General features: G+C 34.8%; 1 protein-coding gene across 1 annotated transcript in view; it reads right to left on the bottom strand.

The window, feature by feature from the left end:
- PHLDB2 (pleckstrin homology like domain family B member 2) overlaps nucleotides 1-20027 on the bottom strand; it is a 65039-nt gene that overhangs the window by 6685 nt on the left and 38327 nt on the right. Inside the window, exons 7-16 of the mRNA XM_058185140.1 lie at nucleotides 19489-19617; nucleotides 18267-18422; nucleotides 17446-17556; nucleotides 13208-13297; nucleotides 11854-11997; nucleotides 9833-9967; nucleotides 8464-8563; nucleotides 2793-3000; nucleotides 1831-1921; nucleotides 15-161 (exon numbers count right to left, since the gene is read on the bottom strand). Of these exons, the coding sequence (XP_058041123.1) occupies nucleotides 15-161; nucleotides 1831-1921; nucleotides 2793-3000; nucleotides 8464-8563; nucleotides 9833-9967; nucleotides 11854-11997; nucleotides 13208-13297; nucleotides 17446-17556; nucleotides 18267-18422; nucleotides 19489-19617 (1311 nt within the window). The remainder of the gene's footprint in view (nucleotides 1-14; nucleotides 162-1830; nucleotides 1922-2792; nucleotides 3001-8463; nucleotides 8564-9832; nucleotides 9968-11853; nucleotides 11998-13207; nucleotides 13298-17445; nucleotides 17557-18266; nucleotides 18423-19488; nucleotides 19618-20027) is intronic.

Below are 20027 nucleotides of genomic sequence, written 5' to 3'. Positions count from 1 at the left end.
AAGATATTACATACCTGGCTTCTCTGCTTTTCACGTATCTTAACTTCTTTTTCAATTAGTCTTTGTCGCTGGCTAGTTTCTTCTTGTAACCTTTTTTCTAACTGTTCTCTGCGACGCTTTTCTTCTTCTAGTGCCTTTTTTTTAACTTCCATTTCTCGTTCCTAAAAGAATACAGGCAGCCTTACATAAATGAACACACACCACTCTTTTAAAAAATGCATAGTTTTAGCACAAGTTGATCTAATTTAAATGTACTGTTTTCTAATCTACCTCCCAGTTTCTGAGCCTCAGTAAATTGGAACGAGTGAAAGTGATAAGAGTTTTGCCACTTTTATATCCTCCTCAGATTTGGATGATTATTGCCTGTCTATTTGTGACATGTGCATGTCTCCTATCTCCTTTCTTATTGTGTGGATTGGATTTGCATTTTTTTTTACTTGATAAAAATTAAGAGGAATAACGGTACACAGTAAAAACATATAAAAATATAGAAAATATTAGCAAACGTCTGAAACACAGGACTATCACTTAAGGAGTCCATTCACACACACTGTCTTGGGGCCTGGAGTGGTTTTGCCCCAATCATAAAATTTTATTTCTGTCAACATTTTTTTGAATCACTGGATTATAATACTGATCATAAAATCTATTGAGATGTTTATTTTTAAAAGCTAATGACGTTGTAGTTTAAATACAAAGATAAATACTGGATGGAGCTATGGTACAATTAAGGACATATACCCACATGTTTAATACTCAGGTTTACAACTACCATTCGGCATTTCAGATAGCCATCAAAAGTTTAATTCTGGAGCCTTGATAACACATAGTTTGCATCCTCCTTGTAATGATAGTTGAATAACACAATAGGATACAATAAAAATTAAAGCAGATTTAGGTTTAATATATTCAAGTTCAGTATCAATGTTGTATTAAGCCAGATTATTTAAAGACTTCCAAATATAGAGGAAATTACAGTTTCTCTTAAAATATTATCCAAATTCAGTGTCCTGAATATTCAGACTATCAGAGGCCATAGAATTTATTCTCTAAACATGCGTGTTGCTAGATAAGAGGAGTTGGTTGGTTCAGAAAAGCAGACTCAACATTTATTTGTTTAATCATATTTCTTATATTTACTTTTTATAAGAAGTTTTCCAATTATATTGATTGAGTTATATGAAAAATTAAGGGCAAAAAACATTTTGTAAAACTCTTGAATACAGGCAATTTTTTATTACTAGAATTTTCCAGAAATTTTCTTTATCTCTTTTTTGTAACTAACAGGTTCCATAGATTCAAAAAACTTCAAAATTCCTCTTTTAAAACGTTCAAAGTAAGGCAAATACCATCGTCTCTCTCTTTTACTCTCAAAATAACTATATATAGTAGGTTGCAGTAGTAGGTTATTACGACAGAAATTCGTAATAACATGACTATTTCTGTTTCTGCTGGTTCCAAACCAGTATTCCAACCACCATAGTAAATAGGAGATTCATTCCTTTGCTACAATGCACAATGTATTTATAGATATCTCTCTTAGGCCACAAGATTTATCATTCATGTCCTTAAAAACAAGATTATCTCAAGCAATAACTTAATTTGCTTACTTTACCAGACTAGTTTTGGACTATATTGCATATTTCTTATTAATCTGTAATAAATAAACCTGTGTATCTGTACACTTTTAAATCTGTGTTGGCTGATCAGTTTGAAATTAATTACAAGACAAGTCCTGTCAACTTCTATGGAAATCTACTAATTTCAAAATCTAATGGACGTACAACTTCAACAACGGGGTATCTTTGAAGTTTCTATGTATATCATTACCCTGGATTCAAGCAATCGTGTCTTCTCAGCATGAGCTTGTTTTAAAAGTCTTTCCATCTCTTCTATTCTTGCCACATTTGCAGTACTGGCACTGTAACAAAAACCAGCAATAATAACTGAAATATTTGAGAAAACATTTCAATCCATTAAAATATATATTTCTAGGCTTTTTATTGTTTTCTATGTATTTCCTTCATAGTGGAATTACTTATCAAAAGGAACTGTTTAGCCAACTGCTTGTTTTGTCCACACATGTACAAAACAAGCAAAGAATCAATCAATCAGCAAAAATACCTAAAACAAAGAGCAAGAACGCAGATCAATTTTTGTCAGATTAATCTGAGAGTCAACATGGGTGTTCAAGTAGACCAGGATTTTTACTTATTATACAACATGATCTCAGAAGGTTCCAAAGAAATCAATGCTGTAGATAAAATTATATTTTCAGCAAAATCATCATTAAGAATACAGTTTGTGGTAAATTTTAATTATTATTTATGTGTTATTTAATCTTATTACTTTTCAGCTAAAAAGATTTCCTACCACTGAAATCATACACAGGAAAATGTGGCACAGTATAAGAGATTTAAGGAAGAAAAAAAATATTAGTACTTAAAGAGACTTATATTGCAACCATCAGTCAAGATGGAAACATTTCAGATACTCTGATGAAATGACTGCTAACTAACAATTGATGAAATACCAAATTAACTGGTCATTAAATAGGCAGAATAGATGTAATATTCTCAATTTCCTATGTTCTCAATTACAATAACTATATATACTTACATAAATAGTTCTCAGTATTGTCTGGATATTTCTTAAAAAAAATGTTTTTCTTGCACTGGCTATGATCTACAAAACTACATTTTAATAAACTCATATTTAATAATCAAATATTCTGGGTTTTTTTAATGATTGTGTTGTATTTTTTGTAAAAATTAAACAGTGCCACAATGTACCTGGAAATATTATCTGGCGAACAGGCAGATATACTTGTTTCCATACTGTCCGAGCTATCTAAACTAAGCGTATCAAAAGTGTGGTCTTTCAAATTAGGATTAGGATAATGAAAGGTATTCAGATACATATTTGATTCTGAGGCAGTTCTGCTGTAGAATTCAGGAGACTTCTGGCTTTGATCCTCACGGAGATGCTGATGATTATAACCTAGAAATAGAAGAAAGGTGTTGATTTATATTTTATAGTAGGTCTTAATAAAATAAAATAAAAAAAGCATTAATCAGTGCTGATTAATATCAGCACTGATAGTGAACACAAATATATTAAACTGAAATCTGTTTTTAAAGCCATTTTTACTGAGTACTTATCTCTGGATTTGAAACAATGGTCATTAAAAACCAGATACACATTCTATTTTAGATACTGGAAATTTTATTAATAAGTATTCTCACAAGCATAAACCCAGAACACTATTCTCAAATTGCGTATACATATAATGAGATCTTTCTTCTCTCTGCTTGACTCAACCCAGGGTATTATTTCATGCTATGTAAAATTAAAATATCTATATCTATCTATCATCTATCTATCTATCTATCTATCTATCTATCTATCTATCTATCTATCTATCTATCTATCTAATTGTTTCCTGATTGCTTAATTGTAGCCTATGACTATCATTAAGTGTTGTAAGTGTTGTACCTTGATGAAAGTATCTTTTCTTTTATGTACACTGAGAGCATATGCATCAAGACAAATTCCTTGTGTGTCCAATCATACTTGGCCAATAAAAAATTCTATTCTATTCTATTCTATTCTATTCTATTCTATTCTATTCTATTCTATTCTATCTACCCATCCATCCATCCACACTCTTACATGTTTATTTCATGTTACATAGCATGTGGTGGTGGACAGCTTTAAAACTGGGTTAAGTCAAGGAAGCAGAGAGAAAAATAATCTGTAGTGTTTTGTAACTTTTATTAATCCAAAACTAGAGCACCATAGGGGGCAGGGAACTAACAGCTCATTTAAAGAAAAGATCTAGGATTATTGTTTTTGTAAGGTTGCAATGTGAATCACTGTACTACTGGACATGTAATATCCAATATTCAAAAGAATAAGATTGTGTTGAATTTAAGTGATGTTTTAAAAATGTTCTGTGGAAATAGTATTCCATTGTATATTTGGACAACAATTCTTTACATTATATATTTTAGGAAGTAGTGACATATCTAATACTGATTCAGAAGGCTACTAAATAAATATATTCTGATAGGCAAAATTATTTTAGAGTTTGATAAACTGGATGAAGTCCACACTTTTAATTTTTATTTACTCTGTGATTCTAGGTAAGATAAATATCCATATATTATATCCTGCTAAAAATATGAATAGATTTGCTAAAAAGAAAAGGTGACTTTTAATATTGGCATGACAATGAAAAACTCAAATTAATGTCTCAATTCAACATATCATTAATTCAAGGCACTGCACAAAATTGTTGCAAAAGGGAAAAAAGAAACCAAGCAAGCCAAGTTAATTGACAGTAGCATAAATAATAAGCTTGTCAGAAACATGTTGAAATTAAAATAGAAACCTGTTATATTGTTGTTAATTAGCATCACAACAGAACAGAGTTGAAATCACACAAAAAAGTGCAAACCACACCAAAGAACGCAGTCAAGAGTCCGTTTTTGTTTATGGTGGATCAGAGATGCTTTTAATATGCTAATAGAAATAATTTTAAATAGTTTTGCCAATCCAGAAAATCAGTAGTTGACACCTCAGCTACTTCTTCCACATGTATGGTTCCCTTAGCCAAATAATAGTTTTCTGTTATCATCTCAAGAGTGTTTATATTTTTAAGAAATCATGGAAAAAAGATGAGTCAATTAAACGAGGAGAAAGCTCACAAGTATCCTTGTGTACTATAGTGGTAACAAAAGAAGGAAAGAAAGAGGATATTTAAAAGTCATTTTTCCTTCCACCGGGCTTTAACAGAACTCATAAGGTGACTTTCTTCCTTTTATTTAGACAGCCAAATGTTAATTTTTCTTCTGCAAATAACAGTGATTTTCAGAAAAAAGAGTTGGAAGAGAACCAAATTTCTAAATAATTAGCATACACAGATATAAATACGTATATGGACAAATAGCTCACTAAAAATTTATAATGATGCTACTTTTATTCTATACCAAGCTATATTTCCAATTGTGCGCATCTTATATATTTATATCGTTTCTTCAAAATTAAGAAATGTTGAGTTTATTAATCAGTGTCAACATTTTCATGAAAATAAATATTGGCAATATTTTTGTGATTATCAATTGCAGTAACAATGTGCTGCAATTGTGACTAAGCTACAATTGTTTAGATTTGTCAATATAGTTTGCAAGACCTAGCTGCAATGTGTGAACTGGGCTTATTCTATTTGCAAATCCAAGTAGATTAATTGACATAAACCTGAAGAGTTTGTTTGTATGCTGTCTTTACATTATGCCACGGGTAGTGTTGTGTCTGCGCCCCCTGAGCCGGGCCTCCTGCCAGAAAGTGACTTGGAAAGTGAGGGGGAAGGGCTGTCAGGACTTACCTCGGGAGCACCGGCTTCCCTGGCTCAGCTCCAGGAGCCAGAGGCAGGCCAGGTGGAAGAGATAACGAGGCCTCCGTCCCCTGACTCTTTCCCCCCCAGGCCACGCCTCCAGACCCCCCCAGGCTACGCCTCCAGACCCTAGGTCTGGCTGGACCCTAGGTTTCGGAGGCAGGAGAGGTGGGAACCGCCCTGAGTCCCTAGGGAGATAGGGCGGTATAAAAATACGAAAAATAAATAAAAATAAATAAATAAATAAATAAATAAATAAATAAATAAACAACAGAAGATAGGGCGGTATAAAAATACGAAAAATAAATAAAAATAAATAAATAAATAAATAAATAAATAAATAAATAAACAAACAAACAACAGAAAGGGGTGCGGCAGGCCTAGGAAGTGCTGAGTCATGGAGCCACACTCCACAGGATATAAAGGCAGCAAGAGCTGCTATGCCTCTTCGTAGCAGGCAAATTAAGTGCTTAACTAAGAGCTGAAGTACTCTTTGTTCCTGGGTGACTCATCGGCGTCCAAGGAGATAACAGAGACACTTGGCATACGCTCGCTATTTTGCTGCCAGAGCTGCTAGTGCCAACTAATTAAGCCATCAGTCGGATGGAGGCGAGGGGGGACAGAACAGGTGAAATGCTCCCGGTTCTTAACCGGATCTTGTGATCTGGTAGCGATCATGGCCGGTGGTTTGGCGATCCGGTAGCGATCGCAGAACCACCAGTGACACCCACCACCCAGGTGTCATTACTTCCTGGTTTTAACCAGAAAATAATATTTTTTTTACCTTCTGCGCATGCGCACGTCTGCGCATGCATGTGACATGCATGGACGGCTTGTGGGCTTTTGTGCCGGTAAGGAAGGTAGATAGATTTCACCTCTGCATTATGCCCATGTGATTAATATGGGCAGAAAAGAGCAGGATGTTTCAACTGATCTAGCTCAATATTGGATGCATTATCTTCAAACGTATGAAGAAAATGAATTTACTGACTAAATATTGTCATTTGAATCCTGGTGGTATCAATCTCAACAGGTTCCCCCACTGCAGTATCCCTCTCTGGCTCCTTAGATTTGGGAACAAAAACCAGTGGGCATAGTTTTATTTTCCATCGCATGCCATTTTTAATTATATGAGAGAGTATGTATTATTTAAACATGGGATTGTTTAAATCTGAATATTTTTGTTACGTTTTTGAGTGAAATAGGAAATTCAAAGTTTACGCACACATTGATTCTGAACAACTTGACGGTGTCCCCGCTGCCATTAGTAATGTAAAATCAAGCATATAACACCACAGAAAAAAAAAATTCATACCTTTTTTGCTTTTACCTGATTTTAATGACACAAGCAGTGGAAAGGAAAAATATATATAATTATTTTAAGATATTAAATCTTTAAAACCAAATATTCTTACTGAGATGCACAAATCAAACAAATGTAGAAAGAAATATAACTGTCGAAAAATGAACTGGGAAAAAAAGTATACATAATAAATAAATAAAAAATCAACTACAACTAGTCCTTGACTTACGATCACAATTGAGCCCAAAATTTCTGTTGCTAAGTGAGACAGAGTTCTGTCCCATTTTACAACCTTTCTTGCCACACTTGTTGAGTTAATCACTGCAGTCATTAAGTTAGTAACAAGGCTGTTAAATAAATCTGGCTTCCTCATTGATTTTGCTAGTCAGGAAGTCACAAAAGATGACTGATTCCATGACCCTGGGACACTGCCACCATCATAAATATGAACCAGTTGTCAAGCATCTGACTTTTGATCATGTGACCTTGGGGATGCTGCAACCACGTGTGAAAAACAGTCAGTGCTGTCAGAACTCTGAACAGTCACCAATGAACTGTTGTAAGTTGAGGACTTAAATAGGTAAGACAAGCGCACAAATCCTTTTGAATTTAGTGGATATTACTTTTAATTAAGTAATTTTAGGGCTGTACTATCTAATTTTATAATCAGAGAAGGCAGCTGAAAGTATATTTTTGTTTCTCTATAGATTTTCCGTTGCTGTTACAAACATTAATAAGCATAAGTTATACTGTTATACTTTCAATTAATTAGAGATTTTGTACTTTGTCTTAAATATTAGAAGTAGTTTAAAATGACAGTGTATATCCCTTCCTATATATGACTTCTAATACAGCAGGGTAGTCACAGATTTCGCTAGATACCAAATACTCACTCAGCAGGCCAAATAAAATTAGGCATGTCTTGGGAAGGAAACCTTCTAGCTTTTCATCTTTTTTTTTTTATTTGCATTTATATCCCGCCCTTCTCCGAAGACTCAGGGCGGCTTACACTGTGTCAAGCAATAGTTGCCCCCCAACAATCTGGGTCCTCATTTTACCTACCTTATAAAGGATGGAAGGCTGAGTCAACCTTGGGCCTGGTGGGACTTGAACCTGCAGTAATTGCAAGCAGCTGTGTTTTAAAATAGACTGTCTTAACAGTCTGAGCCACCAGAGGCCCTTCTGATATCTGATATCTAAAGGCTCCAAGTGCAGGAAGACTGAATGTGAGCATCTATAAATATATTCCCAGTGTGTTTTACTCTATATAGGTATAGAATACGTGTGTGTGAGCGTGTGCACGCGCGTACACGCATGCATGCATGTGTGCACAGCAAATAAGATGCAAAGGTGAGAATGTGCCCTTGATTTTCAACAATGCAAATGAGATTTAGCATGGTAGTAATTTTCAGGCACTATTCAAATAATAAACAAAGCATCAAAAACAGCTGAAGGACTTTACTTTCAAGAAAAAACTATTCTGTTTATGATAAATCTGAAAATGAATGCATCCTGAGTTGAGTCAAGACTTCATCAATTCAACATAGACAATGTGCAAGAATGAAGTATACAAATAAGGATGTTTCAAGTGTTGCATGAGAAAATTTAAGAGTTCATTTAAAACAGCCAAAGCTGAATGAAGTTGAATTACTTTATCGTGTGTTTCTTCAGTTAAAAGAAATATGTGCTTAATGTGAATGTGATTAGGATTTATATTAGGACATTATTGCGTGTAAATATATGGAACAATTCTAAGTATCTTTACCTTTGTGTGTTCTCCTTGTCTCCAAATCTTTGGTCATAGATCCTGAACAATGAGGAAGTATGCTGCCACAGCTACTGCTTTGTCCAAGTGGCAAGTGACCCTGCCAAAAAAAAAAAAGTGCTATTTAGAGCTACTACTTTTTATTTATAAATTTTTCAAATGAAATTTACATATAACTGAAAAATTGCTTTTAATTTAAAGTAGCTTAAGGCAAAGTTTAAAACATAACATGTGCATGTCCTGGAGGTTTGAATCCAAGATAAATACAAGGGAAGTATTTGATGGCATTAACTCTGATTTATGCTTAGCATATACTCAGGGTGTTTCTTTTAAAATTACTGTATTTTTCGGAGTATAAGACACACCGGAGTATAAGACGCAGCTTAGTTTTTGGGGAGGAAAATAGGGAAAAAAATCTGCATACCAGGTATTCATCTGGTTAATGTCCTTAGTCTGGTCAGCTTCAGCACATTAGTTTGCTGGTTTTTATCCCCTGCTTGGGGATAAAAAACAGCTTCTAAAGCACAACGGATCTTTGGAGAGAGAAGCAATGAGAAAAGCAGGCAAACCACGGAGAGCGCTTCACTCCCTAGCGCTTCGTTAGGGCTGAAAAAAAGCTTCACAGCTGAGAGTCAGAGCAGGCAAAGCAAGATGGCTTCACTGAAAAAAATCTTCTAAACCACAGCTGAGAGTCGGAGGGAGCAGGCAAAGCACGGAGATTGCTTCACTCGCTAGCATCTCAGGGTTAAAAAAAAGCTTCGAAAAAGCTACATTTGGAGTATAAGATGCACCCAAATTTTCAGCCTCTTTTAGGAGGGAAAAAAGTGTGTCTTATACGCCAAAAAATATAGTAATTCACCTTGTTTTCAGAAGATGGAGCTAAAACAAAATCAGACCCTGCAGGGACTATATGAATATAAAGTATTTTGAATTTCACCATGCAATACATCATGATTATCTGACTGGTCCTTTAACAAGGAGCTCTAAAATCAAATTTAGTCCAGCCATGAAACAGCTTGGCTGCCTGAAATCAACTAGCTTCTCTCACAGGTGGGAAATTACAGGGGAATTATGTCTCACATCTGCTAGCAAAAACTTTTATTTGCACATTAAAGTAATAAAATTTTAAATTATCGTATTGTGTAAATATTGATAATGTAATTTTAAGCACAATTATTACAAAGTAGAGAGAAAATTACTCTGACTAATTTAAAAGGATTTAGGTTGTAAATCAGCAATGTGAAATGAAATTATGGAGAAAGGTGTGAAGAGAAAGCCATCATTCAAGCTGACTAAGATTCCACTGAAAACAATGGAACTCAGTTAACTCAAAGTTCAAAGAAATTCTTTGAGCTGTACAGTTGCTCACCTTAACGCTTCGTCCAAGAGTAGAACTACTGAAATGAGGTGATATGGGAGGAGCTGTTTTCTTGCGAGGCAAAGTATCACTCATGTACAGGCCTTCTTTGTGTTGCTTCTTTCTTTCTTCCAAATTTCGGAAATGCTTAAAATAAATAATAGTGTGTAAAATTCTAGTGTGATGGCATGCTATGGATGTTAATGTTTCTGAAAAGTCATGATTTAATTTTAAAACTGAACTGAAAATTGCCAAAGATTGAACTCAAGTAAAAAGTCAAGACATCTCGAGAGTCACAAAAATAAGAATACTGATAAGGTAGCTTTTTAAATCATTTACTGTTACATGAATGATTTCCACAAGAAAAGTAATTTTTAATGTAAACATATTGCAGTAATATATTCTTATATTAAAGGGTTAAATTTAAATGTTTTTTGATTATACTTGTCATAAATCCTCTGTTCTATTTAATAGCTGAATATAAGCAAAGAGAATAGTATATTTTCACTGTAATTTTAAATACAAAAAATATTTTTGAACTAGAACAGTGGCACATATAATACATTTTGATATACAACATTTGAACAAAAAGACAAAATGGTTATACTGGTCTTTTATTGCTTGAGTTTATTTGCTCTAGTTTGTTTTAAATGCAAAGTATAATAAAAGTGGTCACTTACTAATAAGAAAGGAAGATTTGACAGGGCTGATGTTTCTTAAGGTTAGTTTAATGTTAATGAAATTTATTATTGCCAACTCCATGCTAAATGATAATCTGTTATTGGATTAATCTAAAGCCTGTTAACCTATTTTATAACTTACCCAATCAATATACCAATTTGTAATACCCAATTCCTTCCATATAAAGGTAAAACTAATTACTTATTTTGGAGTTGTTTAACTTGTCTTGCCATACTGTAAAGAATAAGGGTTCTGAGCTGTTTTATCCAGAAGAAGCTAAAGAAGGTAGTCTAAAATTGATTTCTTCCTTAGTAACACACAGGGAGACCAGTGAAGTTTACCATGTAATAAAAATGTAACTTTGATGGAAGTCAGGATCTACTCAAAGAAGACAACTTGTGGCTACACACTCAAGAGGTCCCATGAGTGTATTCTTCACTGAAATATAATTTCAAATTTGCAACAGATTTCAGAGTACTTTGTTTGTAAAGAGCACTGGACCATACATTCAGACCTTTAGGGTTCTGAAGAGCTTACTAATGGCTGTTTTCCATGCATTTTTTCAAACTGGGGCATGCAACGATAATTGTATCATTACCAAATCAGCCTGCCTTCTGGAATGTTACCTGGGGTTCCCTTCGGTTTTTCTTAGCTGGTAGAGGAGGTGGTATATCAGGTAAAGGAAAAGACTCTACATTGGCAGCCCTGACCTCAGGCCAGTTGGCTGGTGAAAGTTGTGCAAGAGGGCGAGGAGAGAGAGAGTGAGGAATCACAGATCCATAACAGAAAGGTGATCTTAGCTTTATAGAAAAAAAAAAGAAATGGAATGAGAGTTTTAAAAATACATACAAGATGCAAATACTACAAAGAAATTTATTTTGGGAAAAAGCTTTTTAAATGCCAGAGCTCACTTATTCAGATGCATGAAGTGTTACTGACAATTTACAGAAAAAAACAAATAAACAAATGGTATTTTTCTCCTGCTGAACCTAATATTTTGATATTAGGTTTGCGATATCCTATTAGGGGAAAATAGACCTTGCTTTGCTGTTTTTCCTGGCAATCAAAATGGGATTGTGTAAACATAAGGTGTTCAATGGGAGTATAATAAAGTCCCAGTTAATTTATCAGCACTCTGGAAAAGAACGTAAGAAGGAAGACACAAGATATACACATGACAAATAGACATACCTACAACTTCTGTTCCTGAAAGAGACCCATTGGGGAAAAATTAACTCAGTTCCCTACCCAACTTTTTAATTAATAAAAAGGTTTACTACAACCTGTGAACACTAAGGGAACAAAATTTGAAAGCATAATGTTTACACATGGGAAATGTCTCTCCAACAAACCTCTTTATTTTGTGACTGGCTTATCAGGCCAGCTGTGGAAGATTCAGTGGGAACAGCATCAGCAGCAGAGGGGGGCTGAGTGGAAGGGGAGATATTCGTGGAATTGCCATGCGGGTCACTAATGTCATTTACATTCACAAAATCCTAAAAGGAGGAATTCAGAGGTTAAACATACAAAAGCAAAAGTCAAAAGGCATGCAAGAATATTAAATTTTGAAATTCTCTGCGAAAGTTAGTTTAGAGTGATACAGCCAATGCTGTGATATTAGAAAACTATTTTCTTAACATAATTTTTCAATCATCTATGCTGAACCCTCCATGCTTTAAATTTACTACAATTTTCATTATCTCATGTTAATATAGTAACTGCTTAAAACACTACCATATTCTGGAAAAACTTGTTTTATTATGTAGCACTCTGAAAATTTGGCTCTTTGGATTTTCAAGCATGATCCCAATAAAGAATGGGAATTAAGCTATTTTTTTAAGGAAGCAAACATTTAAAAGTCTTTTAAAACATGAAGCTCCCTAATCAATATTGTAATTAGATGAAACAAAAAAATGACAGAAACTTACTTTTTCAATTCCATCAAAATACATTAATGAACCAGTAATAATTTAGGGATGTTTAAAATCAAATGTTTTGCAGAACACTCTAATACTTTCTTTTGAACAACAAGGATTATAACAGCTGCAATTCTCGGTAAAAATAAGTAAGTTGTTAGAGCAGCAGCAATAGTAGCAGAAAAGTTTTAGGCACAAGCAAGAACTGAAAGGATGCACTCGAAGAATCTGATTTTCCGTTCTTCCTTTCTAATATGTCACATTTTGTATAACTCTATTAACACTGAAATAAATGTCTGCATAATCAAAAAATGATCACTGAAGTATGCATGCAAATGGAGTATGAAAAAAAAGAACATGAAATCTAAGGAAACTGAAGACCATTTGGAAGGCCAATTATTTCAATACCATACTTATAGTCTTATACTATATGCCCTGTTAAAATAATTTGTGATTCCTCTTGATTTTGTTTCATTCAAACCCTAGAACTTGCCCAACCATCCTTGATCCAAAAGCTTAGGCAGAACATCTGGAATGTAATGGTTTGTTTGTGGTTCAAAACAATACATATTTTCTTTTAGTGCACATGTTTACATCACGGTTTATTAGAAAATCCTCCTTAGAATAACTGACCACCTTCAAAATATTAGCAATTAAAATTAATGAGCCCTTTTATAGAAACAGGAAAGTACAAGTAATTTTTTATTGAACTTTATGAAATGGTTGCAATGATATGAAAAAAGGCAGTTACCATATTGTTTCAAACCCTTTCTCCCAAATCTCAAACTACCTCTTTTAGACTGCTGGGACTCAAAGGAAATCCTTTGCCTCCGGATAGTGAGGAATACTTCTTTTCTAGATTGCAAAGATTTTCTTTCTCCTGTAGAAAATGAGTTATATTTGAAACAGATGTTATACAAATATTTAAGTTGTATTTCTTTTCTTTGAAAAGTAACTAGATTTGTAAAAACTTTTAAGATGTTTCAACTGAAAATTGTTCAGAAATGCATTTTTAAATTTTTTTGTTTCTATCTTCACAGTATAAATAATACAGATATCCTTCCCAAATTGTTTGCTGCATTGGTTTTCATACCAAAATTTCCCTCAGCAAACACTTGATGATATACACAAATACACTTGTACTTTTTCTGATAAACCGGCTAGGGCTGACTGTCGGGAGCGAGTCATTGGCCCCGATGGAGAGGGTGCGTAATTTGGGCGTTCTCCTGGATGCACGGCTGTCTTTTGAAGATCATTTGACGGCCGTCTCCAGGAGAGCTTTCCACCAGGTTCGCCTGGTGCGCCAGTTGCGCCCCTTTCTAGACCGGGATGCCTTGTGCACAGTCACTCACGCCCTTGTGATGTCTCGTCTGGACTACTGCAATGCTCTCTACATGGGGCTCCCCCTGAAGGGCATCCGGAGGCTGCAGTTGGTCCAGAATGCAGCTCTTGGGTGATAGAGGGAGCCCTCGTGGCTCCCGAGTGACACCTATCCTGCGCAGGCTGCACTGGCTACCTGTGGCCTTCGGGTGCGCTTCAAGGTGTTGGTGAGCGTCTTTAAAGCGCTCCATGGCATAGGGCGGGTTACTTACGGGACCGCCTGCTGCTACCAAATACCTCTCACCGACCCGTGCGCTCTCACAGAGGGACTCCTCAGGGTGCCGTCGGTAGCGACAATGTCGTCTGGCGACACCCAGGATGGGCCTTCTCTGTGGGGCCCCGCCCTCTGGAACGAGCTCCCCAGGACTTCGTCAACTTCCGGACCTCCAGACCTTTCGCCATGAGCTCAAAACTTACTTATTTATCTGCGCTGGACTGGGTTAGTTTTTAAGTTATGGGTTTTAAATGGGTTTTACTTCCAAATTTTAATTATGGCCAATTTAAATAATACAGATATCCTTCCCAAATTGTTTGCTGCATTGGTTTTCATACCAAAATTTCCCTCAGCAAACACTTGATGATATACACAAATACACTTGTACTTTTTCTGATAAACCGGCTAGGGCTGACTGTCGGGAGCGAGTCATTGGCCCCGATGGAGAGGGTGCGTAATTTGGGCGTTCTCCTGGATGCACGGCTGTCTTTTGAAGATCATTTGACGGCCGTCTCCAGGAGAGCTTTCCACCAGGTTCGCCTGGTGCGCCAGTTGCGCCTTTCTGAACCGGGATGCCTTGTGCACAGTCACTCACGCCCTTGTGATGTCTCGTCTGGACTACTGCAATGCTCTCTACATGGGGCTCCCCCTGAAGGGCATCCGGAGGCTGCAGTTGGTCCAGAATGCAGCTGCGCGGGTGATAGAGGGAGCCCCTCGTGGCTCCCGAGTGACACCTATCCTGCGCAGGCTGCACTGGCTACCTGTGGCCTTCCGGGTGCGCTTCAAGGTGTTGGTGAACGTCTTTAAAGCGCTCCATGGCATAGGGCGGGTTACTTACGGGACCGCCTGCTGCTACCAAATACCTCTCACCGACCCGTGCGCTCTCACAGAGGGACTCCTCAGGGTGCCGTCGGTAGCGACAATGTCGTCTGGCGACACCCAGGGGACGGGCCTTCTCTGTGGGGGCCCCCGCCCTCTGGAACGAGCTCCCCCCAGGACTTCGTCAACTTCCGGGCCTCCGAACCTTTCGCCGCGAGCTCAAAACTTACTTATTTATCTGCGCTGGACTGGGTTAGTTTTTTAAGTTATGGGTTTTTAAATGGGTTTTACTTCCAAATTTTAATTATGGCCAATTTAAATAAGTTTTTTATTAGTATTTTAATTGTATGTATTGTGCATTTTACTTGGCTGTGAACCGCCCTGAGTCCTTCGGGAGAAGGGCGGTATACAAATTTAAATAATAAATAATAAATAAATAAAATAAATAGGGGAAAAATTAACAAACCCACTGCATGTTAATGTAAAAATTCATATACATTGCACTGTTATGGAAAACACAGCTCCGGCTGGCTTTACTATATTCATTATTCACTTCTTCATTAGACTTTATATATTACAGACCTCTCTATGATACATGGTATAATACTAACACGTGTTTACATATATATTTTTTAAAAAGAGTAAGTTGAGCCACATAATATTTGTAATTTAACATTTAATTAAGTTCCTGAAAGAACAAGGAAGAATTGCTTACCCTCTGCAACATCATTAGTAAATTGTTTTTTTCTTTCACAAAATGATCTTGTTCTCTTTGTGCTTGTTGTACAATGTGATTGGCTTGTTTTTTGAGAGCAGAAACCTTTTCCTATCATAAAGATAACGTTAATACATACTTAATATGAGCTTTAGAATATTGTTTATATAGTCCCTACCAATTTGAAAGTCAAATTTACAGAGAAGACTACAGAAGAAGTTGTTTACCAGCAACATTTCACAAGTTTTTCTTCTTTGTATTGGTAGAAGTCCTGTAATTGGACTTCAATCACAGCTGGAATATGCTTGCATATTCCAGCAGCACTAATAGCTGGCACTATCAATGCTACTACTACTCCAAAATAGAAGAGTAAGCAGAAAGAGAAGAATTATGGGAGGATATGACTACATGAAAATTATGGAACATATGTACAAACACAAATATATTTCTGGGAAAGGTATCATCTCTCTTAAAAATTAAAAAATACCTTTTTTGTTAAGAAAAGGAAATATAATATTTTAGATTATTTTTCCTATGTTAAGTAATTACTAAACCTTAATGAGCAAATCCAGAAATTAACAATTAACTGAATTGTTAGTAAATTGCTTGTTGTTGGCTAGATTAACAACTGCAATCAGTTGGCACTGAACTAAACTATTCAAAGATAATGATCTAATTAATCTAATCTAATCTAATCAATCTAATCAGATTGTTGGGGGGGGGCAATAAATTGACTTTGTAAATATAGAAATAGAATGAGACTATTGCTTTATACACTGTAAGCCGCCCTGAATCTTCGGAGAAGGGCGGGATATAAATGTAAATAAGTTTTTTATTAGTATTTTAATTGTATGTATTGTGCATTTTACTTGGCTGTGAACCGCCCTGAGTCCTTCGGGAGTAGGCGGGATATAAATGTAAATTAAAAATATTTTTAAAAAGAATAAGTTGAGCCACATAATATTTGTAATTTAACATTTAATTAAGTTCCTGAAAGAACAAGGAAGAATTGCTTACCCTCTGCAACATCATTAGTAAATTGTTTTTTTCTTTCACAAAATGATCTTGTTCTCTTTGTGCTTGTTGTACAATGTGATTGGCTTGTTTTTTGAGAGCAGAAACCTTTTCCTATCATAAAGATAATGTTAATACATACTTAATATGAGCTTTAGAATATTGTTTATATAGTCCCGACCAATTTGAAAGTCAAATTTACAGAGAAGACTACAGAAGAAGTTGTTTACCAGCAACATTTCACAAGTTTTTCTTCTTTGTATTGGTAGAAGTCCTGTAATTGGACTTCAATCACAGCTGGAATATGCTTGCATATTCCAGCAGCACTAATAGCTGGCACTATCAATGCTACTACTACTCCAAAATAGAAGAGTAAGCAGAAAGAGAAGAATTATGGGAGGATATGACTACATGAAAATTATGGAACATATGTACAAACACAAATATATTTCTGGGAAAGGTATCATCTCTCTTAAAAATTAAAAAATACCTTTTTTGTTAAGAAAAGGAAATATAATATTTTAGATTATTTTTCCTATGTTAAGTAATTACTAAACCTTAATGAGCAAATCCAGAAATTAAATAATAAATAATAAATAATAAATAAATAAAATAAATAGGGGAAAAATTAACAAACCCACTGCATGTTAATGTAAAAATTCATATACATTGCACTGTTATGGAAAACACAGCTCCGGTTGGCTTTACTATATTCATTATTCACTTCTTCATTAGACTTTATATATTACAGACCTCTCTATGATACATGGTATAATACTAACACGTGTTTACATATATATTTTTTAAAAAGAATAAGTTGAGCCACATAATATTTGTAATTTAACATTTAATTAAGTTCCTGAAAGAACAAGGAAGAATTGCTTACCCTCTGCAACATCATTAGTAAATTGTTTTTTTCTTTCACAAAATGATCTTGTTCTCTTTGTGCTTGTTGTACAATGTGATTGGCTTGTTTTTTGAGAGCAGAAACCTTTTCCTATCATAAAGATAATGTTAATACATACTTAATATGAGCTTTAGAATATTGTTTATATAGTCCCGACCAATTTGAAAGTCAAATTTACAGAGAAGACTACAGAAGAAGTTGTTTACCAGCAACATTTCACAAGTTTTTCTTCTTTGTATTGGTAGAAGTCCTGTAATTGGACTTCAGTCACTAATAGCTGGCACTATCAATGCTACTACTACTCCAAAATAGAAGAGTAAGCAGAAAGAGAAGAATTATGGGAGGATATGACTACATGAAAATTATGGAACATATGTACAAACACAAATATATTTCTGGGAAAGGTATCATCTCTCTTAAAAATTAAAAAATACCTTTCTTGTTAAGAAAAGGAAATATAATATTTTAGATTATTTTTCCTATGTTAAGTAATTACTAAACCTTAATGAGCAAATCCAGAAATTAACAATTAACTGAATTGTTAGTAAATTGCTTGTTGTTGGCTAGATTAACAACTGCAATCAGTTGGCACTGAACTAAACTATTCAAAGATAATGATCTAATTAATCTAATCTAATCTAATCAATCTAATCAGGTTGTTGGGGGGGGCAATAAGTTGATTTTGTAAATATACAAATAGAATGAGACTATTGCTTTATACACTGTAAGCCGCCCTGAATCTTCGGAGAAGGGCGGGATATAAATGTAAATTTAAAAAAATATTTTTTTAAAAAAATTACCTTTCTACTGACAATGCTACGCTGATATTCAGCAACTTCACGCAGAAGCTGTTGTGTTAAATTCTCCTTTTCTTCATCTAATCTGCTTTCATTTTCAAGCTGCTGAAATTCCAAATCTTCAAAATGTTTGCTTTCTACCTCCAACAAGTCTGCATCCTTCAATATGAAAACATAAATGTATCAGTTTTAAAGGCATTCTATTCCTTGCAAAAAGGAATAGAATGACATAAAGCATAATCCAAAACAAAAATTAAATCCTAAAGAGTTCAACTGTAGTCTTTAAAATACCTGTTGACTTGAAATTAAAGTTATCATCTACATCCTCAAATTAATGACAACAGATCCGTTGTTTTATTTTAGCCTAGTCATCATGAACAGGTGAGCGCTAAATATGCACTTCAAAAAAGAAAACAAACCTTAAAATTAAATTAAAGGGGGTGCTAATGTAAAGAATTGTTGCAGTTTAGAACGGGCATGATTTGGCTTGGATCATGAATAAACAGTTCTAGGCTGTTTGATTTCAGATACATCCCTCAATTTTTTTTTAACCAAATTTCATTTTACATTTTTTTCTTTTTCATGAAAGAAGAAAAATTGAATTTTGCTCTAAGAATTATCTGATCTGGAAATGTTTGATGGTTCTATTGTGGATGACATTTCTATATTCCCAAACCTCCCACTATTTCCTATGTTTCTTTTTTATTGTTATAAATTTATATTCACAACGGTTGTAAAATTAAAACAAAGCAGTCATCAAATTATATGGAATCTTGAAAATACAATCTAATAGAAAATAATAATTTGCTGGAAGGACTTAATTTATACATGTCTTCATTTTCAAAATGAATATGCATAGTTAAGAATTATAATGCTGCAATGAGAGTAATCCTTCATGCCTAATTGAGAATTCTTTCCTCATTTAAACAGATAAATCTTATAGATTCCTAATCTGATTAAACATCAAAATTCCACTCATACTCAGTCATACAAATCTTTAGTGTGCTGCAGAGTGCTAAGCCTTAGATGATTGATAACTTTTGAAGCATGTAGTGCACATCCATTAATCCAGCTTTGGACATTCTATTTAGTTGTCACCATGCACTTACGTTCTTAACAGCAATATAGAAAATCAGCACTGAAGCCATGAAAAAGAGTTGGTTAGAAATCTTTGGGCTTGATCTGATTACAATCGCTAAAGAAACACCACATCCATGCTACTGACCCTGTTAAGCTGCTGCTGTAATTGTTCCCTCATGGATTCGGGGCAATTATCAAGCTGAGTCTTCTGCTCGGAGTAAAGCTCCTGAAGCTTTTCTAGTTTTTCCCTCTCAGCATCAAGCTTTATTTTTTCCTGGAGTTTGAGCCAGAAAAATAAACAACAGAATTACCTTCAAACCCAAGCAGTAGTTAGTGATTCTGAAGGGCAAAGGGCAAAGAGGTGAAACTGAAGGAATGAGCTAAATGCTTTAAAAGAATGCTTTGCATGCTGGTAGGCTGTAGCTATTTTGCATATTAGCGCAATATTCTGAATATAATTTTAACAACCTGGGAATATCCAAAAGGTGGTTTAGTCAACCTGTTATAGATAGTTGCCAATATATATTCTGATATTTAACATCATACATGAAAAAATTAGATTAATCTCATATAATAAAAAAAAATCTTAGGTATATTCAGAAGATACGGACCTTTATGGTAACCAAAGAGAAACTGTCTTGTAGTTTGGAACATATGGTAATTCCATGTTACAATGTTACATAA

Source organism: Ahaetulla prasina, chromosome 5, assembly GCF_028640845.1.
Source record: "Ahaetulla prasina isolate Xishuangbanna chromosome 5, ASM2864084v1, whole genome shotgun sequence".
NCBI lineage: Eukaryota > Metazoa > Chordata > Lepidosauria > Squamata > Colubridae > Ahaetulla > Ahaetulla prasina.
The sequence above is the reverse complement of the archived record's forward strand: the minus strand, read 5'-3'. Positions and strand labels throughout refer to the sequence as shown.